Source organism: Varanus komodoensis, unplaced genomic scaffold (genome assembly GCF_004798865.1).
Source record: "Varanus komodoensis strain SLA01 unplaced genomic scaffold, ASM479886v1 scaffold25, whole genome shotgun sequence".
In the NCBI taxonomy this organism is placed as follows: Eukaryota; Metazoa; Chordata; class Lepidosauria; order Squamata; family Varanidae; genus Varanus; species Varanus komodoensis.
Window position 1 is genome coordinate 9,482,198 of NW_025335661.1, and position 13,385 is coordinate 9,495,582.

The 13,385-nt window shown below is 42.3% G+C and overlaps 1 protein-coding gene across 1 annotated transcript in view; it reads left to right on the plus strand.

Moving 5' to 3' along the window:
- Window positions 1-207: 207 nt before the first annotated feature.
- The window catches only part of ATP1B3 (ATPase Na+/K+ transporting subunit beta 3), a 28,493-nt gene continuing 15,315 nt past the window's right edge, over window positions 208-13,385 (plus strand). Inside the window, exon 1 of the mRNA XM_044432681.1 lies at window positions 208-513. Coding sequence (XP_044288616.1) covers window positions 405-513 — 109 coding nt within the window. The 5' untranslated portion in view covers window positions 208-404. The remainder of the gene's footprint in view (window positions 514-13,385) is intronic.

Consider the following 13,385-nt stretch of genomic DNA (forward strand, 5'->3'; position numbering starts at 1 on the left):
CATTCGGCCGCCGCCGATGTAGGCAAACGCCTTTGGACCAGCCAGCCTTGCCTGCCGTGCCCTCGTGCGCCCGGCAGGTGGCAGTGCAAGGGGGCGGAGTGGGCGTCTGGGCGCTGAGCCGACGCGAGCGGCGATTGGCTCCTAGGCGAGTTACGTAAGAGTCGGAGTGGGGGAGAGGCGGTGCGAGCAACTCTTCTCAGTGCGTGTGACTGGCCCAGCCCCTTCTTTCCTTTCCTCTCTTCTGCTCTCCCGCCGGGCGCCTGAGGGATAGTTACTTAGCGGTTTCGAGGATCCGCTGTTGTTTCGGCAGGGAACCGCCACCGCCGCCCGGGAATCAGCAGCAGCCCCTCCTGCCCTCCTCCGCCCCCCCTCTCGCGCTCAGTCTCTCTCTCTCGCTGATAGCTATGGCCAAGGAGGAGAAGAAGCCCTTCCGCCAGTCTATGGCTGAGTGGCGGCAATTCATCTACAATCCGAATAGCGGCGAATTTCTGGGGCGGACCGCCAAGAGCTGGGGTAAGGGCGCGTGGGGAGATCGGGGCTTGCGGAGCTGACGGGGGAGAAGAAGGCGAAGAGACGCGCGGTCTGCTCTGCCTTGCCCGGGTTGCGTGCCCGTCGCTCCACGCTGACGGGGGGCCACGAGGCGCGCGGCGGGCCGGGCGCTCTGACACGCGCCGCGTTCGAGTCTAAAAATAGAGCGAACATGACAGCGGGAGGCGGGAGGAGACAGCGCGGGCGGGCGGGCGGGAGGCGGCGGTGGCGGCATCCTCGAGGCACCACTGAGGTGGCTTCGCCGCGCCTCTCCTCCCTCGACTTTCGTTCGCGGGGTGGGGGGAGAGGGGAGGCTGCTTGGGCAGAGCCTCATGCGAGGACGGGCCCATTGTGAAAAGAAAAGGGGGGCTGCCGTCCCCAGCTGACTCGTCGCCTTCCTCCTTCCTCCTCTCCACTCCGCTTTCCATCGGGGGTTACGGAGGAACCACCCCCTGCCACCGTCAGGCTCCTCCTTCCTGGCAAGCTGCGTCAGTGTGGACGAGGCAGGGTCCTCTTAGGGAGTCCCCCTCCCCGTCGCACTCGCACACAGTCGCTCCCCGCCATGCCAGGGACGGAGAAAGGGAGGGAAGGATTCCCGCCTCGGCTGCGCTTCTCCGGGCGCTGTCGCTTGCAGCGTTCTCGCCACGCGCTGCCGCCGGCGGCGAGGCGCCTTTGCTCCGGCTGCTCTGAGGCTGCACGGGCGGTGAAAAAGCCTGATGGGGCGGGCGGGGGGTTCTCCCTTCTAGGCGTCTTTGTCTTTTCGTTAGTAGGTAACTCCGGCCCCCACGGATTAATTGCGTGGGTGTCTAGGGAGGCTGGCAAGCATATGCCTTTATTGTTAATTCCGGCACTCATGCTTCCGTTAATTTTTGTTCTGTGGTTGATAATTTGAATAATCCAGTCCATACAGATCTACGAAAGGACTTGATGAATACCCTGAACACTTTCATACACATTGCTTGGGTCGCAAGTGGGGATTTTTTCTTCATACCAATTTTTCTCTTAAACTTTAAGGGTAAGAGTTCTTCACGTTTTAAGGAAGTGTAAATTAAGGAAGTTGCAGAAGAAACTGACTTTAGAATCACAGCAGTGAATATACACTGGAGATGCCTCTTTGCATAAATGGTTCTGTTCTTGCTTGCACATATGCTGATGAGGAACCTACAACAGAATATGCATATGGACTCTTCCCAGGCTGTCAGGGCTTGCTGTGATCTCATTCTTATGGAAATAAGATCTCCCTAGTTACTTTGCAAGTTGAGTAAAGGAGAAATTCTAATCTTTTCTAGTAATGAGTTAATACAATCATGGAGGGAATATAAGCCTTCAGCATGCACTCCAAAAGAGAGGTGCTTCCAGATGAGGTTTTTATGGTGGGATCTCAGTGCCTTATTCATGTAATTTTATAGGTGTGTATGTCCAGGTGAAATAATTTAACATTTTAAACCCCCCCCCCCAATATTTTTTCACCACTTTAGGTTTTATTTCTAAAGAGAAAAGAAGGAATAACTGCCCAGTGCATTTTGATTAGCAATAGATCCTAGAACCCTCTGTGTGGAATAACCTAGGTGTGTAGGCTGAACAAATGAGAAATGGTAACATAGAAGTTAAGAACAATGTACATGCTGATAGGGCTGTGAAGAATACTTAAGAGCCTGAAAGAGAGCATTTGTAGTAAGTATCTCTGGATATACTGTGGGTGGTTTTTCCTCAGGCTGTGTGGAACGAAGTTTTAATAGTAAATGCTTTAATAATTTGATTCTTTGATAAGTTGTCTTGATATTTAATTTCGGTAATGAGTGATATAATAGTTATTCAAACTATTAATTAGTTCCTTAGTAGTTGTTTTATTGATAATACGTTTATAATAGGTAAGCTGTAACTTGATGTTGACATTATGAATTATTCCACAAGACCTTTGGGGGTGAAGGGGTGACATTTTTCATGCTTAATGTATATTCTGTGTGTAAAAAGGAGTGTTTAAATAACTGGATCGGTTTGGGTACTTGGCATAGTACATGCTGAGAGCCAGTGTGGTGTGGTGGTTGGAATATTGGAATGGGGATCTGAGAGATCCAGTTCTAGTCCCCAGAAGCCCCAGAGTCACGCACACTCAACCTAACCCACTTCACAAGATTGTGATTGTGAGAATAAAATGGGATGGAGGAGGACTATATAAACTGCCTAGAGTTCCTTGTAAAATGAAAAAAAAAGGCAGGATATAAATGTAATGTAAGCCACAGTCTGACTAAATGGCCCGGGAGACCCCTTCTGACTCGTTTCTAGTAAATTACAATGCATGTTATTTCTTGCAGTTTTCTAAAAGGGTCTAAAGTGCATATTGCCATCCATGACTTTGAATGAATGGAGAAAATCCAGTTGTGAATTGGAACATTTTCTACTTTGGCAGTTCAAAGGGGGCCACTTTTTACAGGGAGTGTGGAGAAAAACTGAAGTGCCAGGAACAAGGCAAATATAAATAATAGGAAAACTGTATTGTCCTAATGAAGAGACAGTTTTCTGCTATTTGTTCTTGCTGAAAGAGGGGGCAAAACTTCTTTCAATTATCTAAACAGGTCAACACTTCACACATGTTATATTTATTTGAAACACTCACTATTCCTATTGATATGTAAAAGCTTACAGGCAACTTGCACTGCAGTCCTGTACAGTGCATAGTATACTGTACATATGTAATCAGAAGTAAGCTCCATTACATTTAATGAAACTTACTTGCTAATGTGTATATTAACATGCAACATTTATGTCCCATCTTTCTCCCTCTTGCAAGGAATCCAAGCTGGCTTACAAGAACCATTTTAGGTTGAGTGTTAGTAACTAGCCCAAAATCATGCGCTGAGCTTCACGGCCAAGGGGGCAAGAAACCAGATTTCCTGAGTCCCAGTCCAACATTCTTTACCACTACACCACACTGACTGCCTATTTATCACTTCCAAACTTGTACTGGTGTACAGATAAGAAAACACCCTGAAATTCTGGACATGCAGGATCTGGGTGCCTCAAGCTTTATGAATGTTCATGTAGCCCACCTCCCCCCACCCCACCAATATTTGGAGATATGACACAGCCTCATTTTTATTTCCCCCATCCCTTAAAATAAAATAAATGTTCCTAGTCAATCCTCTTGACTGTCCTGTAATGATGGGTGTTTTCAGCATGGTGGAAGATTGGGTGGCAGAAGGGAAATAAAGTCTAATAGAAATTTTGCATACCCTTTGTGATATAAAGTGAAGAATCCAAATTAATCAGCATTCTGTTTCTGCCTCATCCATTCTCCATTTACTGCTGCCTATTTTGGCTCTGGGCAGGAGGAGAAGCACCAAAGATTCATCAAGAAAAAAGCAAAATCCTTAAAGTGATGCTGAAACAGTATGAATTATGTTAAACCCTAGAAAGGCTGCAAGTTGAAATGGATTGGGCATACGCTGTACTGTACTTTCCAATTTCCAAGCACAAATTTAAGGTCCTTCATTTTTCAGCACTGAGCAGTCTCCTTTTACAAGTAGACCAAGACAAATTCCATTTTATTCCTTCCTCTCTCTTTCATCTGTAGCTTGCTTTGCTCTGTCCATGCTGTAGTGTAGTGTCATCTGTTTGGTGAATGCCTGTGTGTACCTGCTGAGAAGGGCCTGTGCAGTTAAGTTTACCAAAAATTAAATAAACAAAAAATGAAAATGCTGCAGGGATGGGATAGGCTTGCAGTTATTCACTTGCAAAACATGTAAAGGCTATGGACTGGGTTTGGATATAACACTACGCTGTACTTCGGTGTGATAAGAACAAGCCATAGCAAGTCTGGAGTTTGCATACTTTTACTCTCCTGGTGTGGCCTTGAGGAGGAGCTCAGAAGCTTTTATTTCAGTTTTAGATTAATAATTCTTCATTACTAACATTGGTTAGGGAAAATAAGCCATTTCAGCCTTATTTTACAAAGCTAGCTTGTTTCAATCAACCAAGATTAATAACAGTTTAGGATGTGAAATAGTGGGTAGAGTAATACTGTGGCCTTCTAGATATCATCTAAAGGGCCATAGGATTTTTTAGTCCTAACTCCATCTGCCCTTACAGCTGCTTTGGTTGCTTCTTGTAACAGTGTGATTGGAGGAGGGGTTCAGTGGCCTTTCCAGGGGGCAGGGAGGGAGCAGCCAGGACTGCCAAGATAGAGCTTACCCTGGTGATGCCTCAGCCTCCTCTCTGCTTCTGAAGTGCCACAGTTGGACAGCCAACAAACTGTGTTGCAGAGTGGGAGGTTTGTGGAGGCAACCTTCACCTCTGTATTCCTCCTGCCTTGTATAGGAAGAGTTCAGAGGGTTTGAGGCAGTCTCATTGAATTGCACCCTAAAATGCAAGTAGTTTAAAAGGAAAGTGGAAACTTTCAGTCTTATGGCCATGCAAGGGGGAGGCAGGGAGAACATAAGCCTGAGCTGCTGCTGCTTCTTTCATAATGTAAAACCAGCTCTGTATTTTCTCAAAACAGCAAAATTCAAATTAGATACATTTTTAAAGTTAAGCAATTCTAGTTAAGTTCAGTTCTAGTGTTCTAGAATAGCCTGTTTTGAAATGATACCTTAATTTGATTCAAATTAAAATAAGTCCATAGACTTAGGTTCTTATGTAAAAAACAGATTTTCCGGCTTAGCACAAACAGTAGAAATATAGCACAATAGTTGCACAATATCATTATCTGATGAATACTGGGAGGCTGAAACTTTGCAAGTCATCACAAGCATTGTGATCAGTGTCCTGCCTCTTTGAAACTCCCAGCTGTATCTCCCCAGAATTATCTGTTGAGGACCTGTGGTGGGCGTCTGAATACCTATTCCCTGCCTGCTGAGTGCAGTAGTGAGTAATTTTTAAAATTATGAATAACTGCCAGTTTGTAGCTCTCTTCCTGTACTTTCAAACTGTGTTGTCCACGTGAGGACATATCTGGGATCCAAGTGGTGGTGATGGTTTAGAGAGTTTGTAATGATAATGCATGTTTTCCTCTCTGTTCTTTTCGAAGGAAAACATGAAGGATTAGAAGAACGCCTGCTTCATGTAGGTGGCTGAGCACTGTGTGGTACATAGGGGTTGAACCCTCAGCTGCTTGGGACTGTGAATTTGAAGGGGCAGAAAGGAAGCTAGAGGTCTGCCCTGGACTTAGTGTGTACAGCTGGGGAAAGAAAGGGACTGGCGCTGGATGACACATAGTTTGTGGGTTGGACTTTGCCTGGAAGCCAGAGAAATAAATGTTGACAAATAAATTACCTGGAAATAATTCAAGAGAAGCTTGTCACCACCTCCTTAATTATTCATGAAGTGCTGCTCTTGCATGTTTATTTTCCATCTCGTGGAAAAACTTTGCCCAGTAGGCTCCTGCCCAGTTTTTTCTGGAAATTTCTGTGCACTTCCTGACTCCATGCAAGTACTTTTGCTCAATGTCCTCATGTTCCTTAAGTAGATAAAATAGTATAAGAGGGGAAACTTATGAGATATATGAGCAAAAGTGTTTTTATAGGCCATAATATATGTGCTGTGAAGTATATGTCCAGTATATGCCTGTAGGGTTGCAGCTTTAAACAATGTTGTCTCCTTGTGATTTAAATTGTTGCTTGTAAACACTTTGATTGTTAATCAACCCTTGTGTTTCAGGAGTAGAACAAATAAGATTTCCTTACAGTTGATACCCTGGGAAAAATTCTATCTTCTATCATTTAGCAGAGGTTGCACATTCCCTGTGCAATAAAACCTCCCCTAGAAAGGCTTTGTGCTACTTGATTTTGGATTAGACTCCTGGAGAAAGAATACTTGGTTATAAAGGATGCTTAGTACATCTTCCATGGCTGCTAAAAGAGAAGGGAAAACTAGATATTAGCCCCTACTTCCCACCTGTTCTGGAATATTGACCACAGCTTTGTGCACCAGTCTTTCAGGAATTTTGTATGATTTTGGGAAATGTGTGGTATGTTATCATTGCATTCCCTCTTCCATTTTTTGCCTAAGTTATGCAGTAAAAAAATTCTCCGTCTTAGTCATTTTCATAGAAATAATTTTAAATATCCATTCATTCTGCATTATTTGAGATGTGACAGGAAAGTGAATGTCTTGATTATTCTTAAGTAGGGTTCTCAGCAAGAAGTAAAACTGCTTTCAAGTTAACCCACAAAGATGATGGCAAGTAAATTACCACTTGCATCACAATAATATGTAGGCAAGCAGAAGTCTTGAATTAACTCTAGAATTTAGAAGCACTGGTTGTGTGTGGTGGAGCAGGTGACCTCTCTATACTTCTACTTATAAGGAACAAATGTAAAAATTGCACATTATTTATAAACAATTCTTATGCAAAGTAGAAAATGTATTTAACAGGCAACATTCAAAATCAACTAAATCTGACTTGGACTTAGATATTAATTTGCTTTCTTGTGGCAAGAAAAAATAACTGCTCAAATTGCTCTGATATTGTTTGATATTTATATTTGATACTGTTGCCATGTGTTTATATAGCACCATACTGTTATAACCGCATGTGACACACAGTCATGTTCCATCCTATGCTCAAAGATCTGGTGGATTTCTTTTACGTGGGGGAAGGATCACTGTACAGCCATGGGTTCTAATATGATTATTCTAGTTTTTAACTAGAGGGCCCATAGAGGAACCTGTGATAGTTGCTTGGGGGCAGAGTTAATGATTCCATCAGTATAGCAGAGGAAGGAGCAACTTGTGGGGGCCTTCATCTTGGACCCATTGCAATCAGAGGTAAGGTGGGTGGGGGTGACAGGAGATTTTCCAGGCCTTTTAGAGTTCCTGATTTTGTACATCTTATATTCCTGTCCGTGTAGGGGTTGCATGCCAATTTATCTGTGAATAGGAAATATTTATTTATTTCATTTATTTATCTTTAGTTGGCCACACAGAACATAATGATTGCCAGTTTGTTTCCAGACTTAATTGAAGATCAATCCCTAGCTAGAAGTTGAGGTGTGCTATGTTAAAAATAAAACATGCAAGATCAGCCTTTGCTATAGTGTTCATAATTCTGCAGTCCTCTGACTGTGCTAAATCAGTTTGCACCACTTTTAAACCCCATTCATATGTGCCTTTCTGCTGTTTTCTTCTGTTGGAAAGTATCCTTTCCGAGCTTCTCCCTTCTCTAGGCTTGCCCTAGAGAACATCTTGAATGTTCTCACCTCTCTTCCTGGAAGAGCACATGCTTTGCATCCTCAGGGGTTTAGAACATCTGCTTTACATGCAGAAGGTCCCAGGTTTGATCATTGGCATCTACAGGTAGATCCAGGGATGTATCTTGCAATAAAACCCTACAAAACCACTGCCTGTCATTGTAGGCAGTACTGGGCTAGGCAAATGATCAGTCCACCTACCTCAGTGCTTGAGCATATATAGGAATATGGAAAGCTACTTGATAGTATTATTACTACAGTAAGTAGCTTCTTATGTCCCTGTGTGTGTTCTTAAAAGTCAAGTTGTTCTTTGGATTGTATTTTTATGCAATGCGTGTGTTTATGAAGAGCTGCTGGACGGGAGTTGGAGGAGGGAAAGGAGCACTGGACTTTCAGGGGAAGATGATTATGTTAATTGTGCTCAGCATACTTTCACCTGTGAGGATACTGTCCTGTAAGCCCTTCTTCATTCTAGGTAGGGACTAGAATGCATCTCCTAAAGGGAAAGGTGGGAGACCGAAATTAATTAGAGGAAAAGTGGGGTTTTTTTGGCCCTTCTACAGTTCCCAGGGGCAACTTTAAGCTGTGGAAGATCTTGGAATTAAATGGAACATTAAAGACTGGGAATATGGACCATGCACTTTCATATACAGGATAGGTAGAAGTCTCAGACTACCTGTTCTGATCTGTCCTACTCTTTTCTCCTTGTTCTACACTTTCTTAAACTTATCTTCCCCTCCCAGTCATAGTTAAGGATATTACGCTATTATCTTTTTCTAATTCCTCTTCATGCCCCCTTGATCCTATCCTCTGGCTCCTTCCATGCTAATATTGAAGTAAATCAATAACCTCACTTCTAAAAGGAACCACACCTTAAATCCAGGAGCATTACTTAGAGATTTAATTGATTATACTTTAGGTATGTTTATAACGAGTAGCAAGTTGATAGTGCTGCTCTGTAGTGAATTGTGCTGTCAGACTTTGAGCAAAATAGTGCCAATGTCATTCAGAAAGGTATGATAGTAAAATAAGAACAGGAGTGGATTTTCATCAAAAGGGGTCATGATTCAGTAATAAGGAATGTGTTTAAGCTTATTAAATGGATCCAGACATGACCAGCTAACATATATGTGGAATTTCTTTCATTATCAATATTATGGGGATGTCTTTTTATGGAATTATTAAACATTTTTGACATTTGAGACTGGGCATCAGAATGCCTTTCCTAAGGAAATATCTAGTGCAAGAACTTGTGCAGAGATGAAGATACCAAAATGGTGCATTTTAGAGAGAATGCAAAATAAAACAGGCCTTATTTTTGAAACTATCTAAAATATAAAATATAATGCTCTCAAACCAAATGAAGATACTTTGAATTTCTCCATTGCAATATTGTTCTCTTATTTAGCCATATTCTTACATCAGCATGCTGCCACCTGAAGGTGGAAGGTTTTAACAGCATGGGAATATATATGTACACATGCCAGTGAAAGAGGCTATCATCTTAGTCCAACTAGATATGAGCATAAGGTAAAGATAAGGGAGATTCATGTTTTCTTTCTTGTTTAATATGCACTACTACTAGATTATTTATTAATCATATTTATATCCTATCTTTTTCCTGCAAGGAACCCAAGGTAGTTTACATAATCTTCCTCTGCTCCATTGTATCCTCACAGCAAGCCTGTGATAGTGAGTGGCCCAAAATCATCTAATAAACTTTATGGCCAACTGGGGACTAAACCCAGATCTTCCAGGTTCCAGTCCAGTACTCCCAGTCCAGTACTTCCAAGTCCCAGTCCAGTACTATGTTACACCGACTCTTGATGATATCCACTTACACTGTTTTCTCTGCAGGTGATAAAGTAGAAAGTGCCCTCCCCTCAGGAATCTCTGAAAAGAGCAGTGAAAGCCAGAAATAGGCTGTATATTATCAGTGTCATTGCTCTTCAGAGCCTCGAGAGAAAGAGCCACATGGGCATCTTATTTTTCTTTGTCAGTTTTCATTGGATCCCTGAGATCCTAAATCATTCATGTTGTTTTCCAAACTTTTATGTATCTCGTTTCCTTGACTCTTACTTTGACTATAGCACATTTAATTGGAGTACTGAAGTAGGGTTGTTTGTTTGTTTGTTTGTTTGTTTGTTGGCAATTGTGTGAATTTGAGATGGAGGGCCACCAAATATGTGGTGTCATAAGATTTGCTTGCTAATGTGTAATAAAGTTTGTGTATATGTGCATAATTTAGTAAATGTATTTTAATTTGCAATGGCAAAGTAGTGCAGTGTAGTCTTAGTAGTGAAATAGGTACCACGTAAGAGGTTTGTTGGAGATCCAGACTGAAGTATAATGTATTGATTACTCAAACTTAGTGGGTTGTCTTATGGCCAGACTAAGTCTGTGATCTTACCAAGTGAAACAACCAAGCATGTCAACCAAGCACTATCTTGACTGCTAAAGATCCCAGAAAGTAGTTGCCCATTTGCCTCGATGCTTAAGTTATGCTAAAGGAGACAAAGGCGGAAATGGATTGAATCTTCTACCAGTGCCTTAGAGCAGCCTTCCCAGTCTTGTGCCTTTCAGACATGTTTTGACCGCAACACAGAATTCTCAGTCAGTGACCCTGCTGGGTGGGGATTCTAGGAGCTGTGGTCCAAATGCCTCTGAAGGCCACCAGGTTGGGGGAGACTATGGCTTAGCTCCCTGTTTTCACTATCCACAGTAAAAATCTCAGGCTATGAGTTTCTCTTTTCCTCGCTGACCAGAAACTAGTAGCAGACTGGTAGCAGAGCAGACCTGGGGTGGCACATGGCCCCACCTCATAGTCTTCTCCATGCTTACAAAGCACAGCAGCAACAGTGTGTACTCTGTGTACTCTAGCACTAATCATCCTTATGAGGATGAGTCACTCAAAGATCCCTTGCAGCCCCACCCCAAAAAATTGAGGGGAAGCCTGAGTGGAGCCAGCCTGCCTCCCTTCCACTAGTACAATTGTCCACTTCGAATCTGAAAGTCTTTAAATGCACTTTCAGCTGAGAAAGCTGATTGCATATTCTAATGTCAGAGATCTGCCTCCTGATGTCAGACACGTATCTTCTGATCAAATGTGTAAAATCTTGTTTTGCTTCCCTGATTTTATTGAATAAAGATCAGGTTTATTTATTACTTTAGGTTCCATTTTTCTGCCAGAAATGATGCTATTAGAGTTCCGCACTAACATTTCTTCTGTAGAAAATAATCAGATGTGGCAGACAATTGGTATTTTACATATTTAAATTGGAATTCATGTTTTGTACACAGGGGCTGTAGTGAGCAACATAGTGCCTTTTCCATATGTTCAGAATACATATATGCTGGGTGCAACAGGCTCTGATCCCACTGCCTACATGCTGAGGCACACTGCAGATGAGCTAATGCATACATGCTACGCGGGGGCTGGAACCTGTCCTTGTGATGCTGATCCCCACATTCAAGTGTATGCACTTAGGAGCAGTCTAAATGTATGATCATGGTTTAAGTAATATGAAAATATGCCTACTTAAATGGTTAGGGTTTTTGTCACCCCAAAGATTTTTCTGTATTTATCACTAGCAGGATCAGAACTGCAAACTTAAATGGGTGCTACACATGTGGTTCCTCTCATAAGTGCGGCTTTGTAAAAATAGTAAAGTTGGTCAAGAGGAGGTGTAATAGAGAGCAGGATTTGGTCTCTTGACCTGCATGCCAAACAGCTGGTGATTTTTAACGCTATTTTAAAGGGCTCCATGTAGATAGTTTTTGATCACAGCCTGTATCTTGCAGGCATGTCAAAGTTCTTAGGTCAGAGTTTCAGTGTCTGCTGAATGTGGGGGTGAGGGGGGAGAATATGCTAAAATTAGTACTCCATTCAGTGACAGATTACATGATTGACATGAGGTATAGTACTTTAAATGATGTACACTTCAGGGGTGTTATGGAATAAACTATTTTTAAATACTTAAAACTGTGTTTAAAATTTATTTCTGGTGTTCACGAAAACCAGTTTTGTAGATGACTGGTGATCATCTAAATAATTAACCATGAGCTCTAAAGCTCAATCAATTGAATACACAACAGTTAGGATTAACTGCAGTTTAGTTTTGGGATGACAGTCTATGTTTTGGCTAATTTAAAGGGAAGCTAATGCTTCTGATCTTGTAGCTGCTTGCTCCATCATGTCATAATACTAAACAGTTGTTTAGAATTATGTGCAAACCAGCTGTTGGAAAGACTTGGTATCTGATCTAGTTGTTACGCAGACAGAAATAAAATTAACTTTGCCCTTACTTTTTCCGGATGAGACTACTTTGGTGGTAGGGAGGAACTGTAACGAAGAGGTTTGTTATTTGGATGCCTATGAATGCCTTTTAACAGCAGTTAGTAAAGGTTTTCCCTAGGCTTTCTACTTTGCAAACAACAGCAAAAGAATGGATGAGGGAGGACGAAGAGGATTTAGTTTACAATGTTAGGGAAATAGTGTAGCAGCCCTGGAATGGGTAGGTGGGCTGAGAGTGACAGGGAGAAAGAGAATTGCTGGGGGGCTGAGTTGAATGGTAGGAAAGAATAGAGGGTGAGTTGGATAGTAGAGAGCGTATTAGTTTCTGTGAAATGACTTCAGAGGAGAATGGAACAAAAGAGATATGCATACTTTTGCAAGTAGTGCTACTGTATAATAAAGTTTCTGGACACATGGGGCAGTAGCTTCCCTTAGTTAACAGTTTGTCTCACCCATGTTTTTAAAAAAAACTTCTCTATTCACTTCATCACATCCAGCCATGTCTCTCTATTTACTTGGTTACAAGTGCTTACTGATTATTTCTCTGATACATCTTAGTGTATCATAATAACAATAATCTCTTTTGCTTCATGTGACTGTGGTGGTTGGTTTATTGTACTAGCAGCAGCAGTGAAAGTGCACTTGACTGTTGCATCACAAGGCAGTATATTGGGGCCTGCTCTTTTAGCTTTGCAGCTGGTAAATTATAGAAGATTTGCCCTTGTTGTTTGGGGTAGTAGAGAAGCCACCTCAGCCTCATGTAATGTAAAGGCATTTGTTTTGAGATCTGGGACAATGCCTGCTAACTAACACTCTGACAATAGACTGGCTGTAATTGTCACAATTTGTATCAATGTAGGAAAGGGTTTTGACAGTATCATAAATAAAGAGGTGCTCCAGTGCGGGTAGGTGTTTATATCTGGAGGTCTGTCTGTCACAAAAGTTCCCATCAGTAAGCTTTTCTCAGTTTTCTAGAAATGGGAAGAAAGGTGTGGCCTGTGCTGTGGGTCTGGATATGTGAACTGTGTTCCCTTGTTGGGACTTGTGTACTTTTCACATTGTGCTGTCATGAACTCAGTTGCCAGTCAGAATCATATCCTCCTGTAAGGCTGCAGGGGGCAGTGGGAGGATGAATAGTGGGGACTGGGGGAGGGAAAAATGGCATGCAGAGCAGTCCAGTAATATAGCCAAGTGTTAACATTCTGACGTTATATTACGCAACCAATTAGGTATGTATGATGTTTGATTGGTTCTGGCAGTGGGAACAGAATGCAAACTAGGCTCCATGCCTCCTTTCCTTCCAAATCTATTCATGCTTTCCCTTTGCTCTAGCAATGTGCCATTGACATTGTATTACATTAGTGTAAATGTCTTGT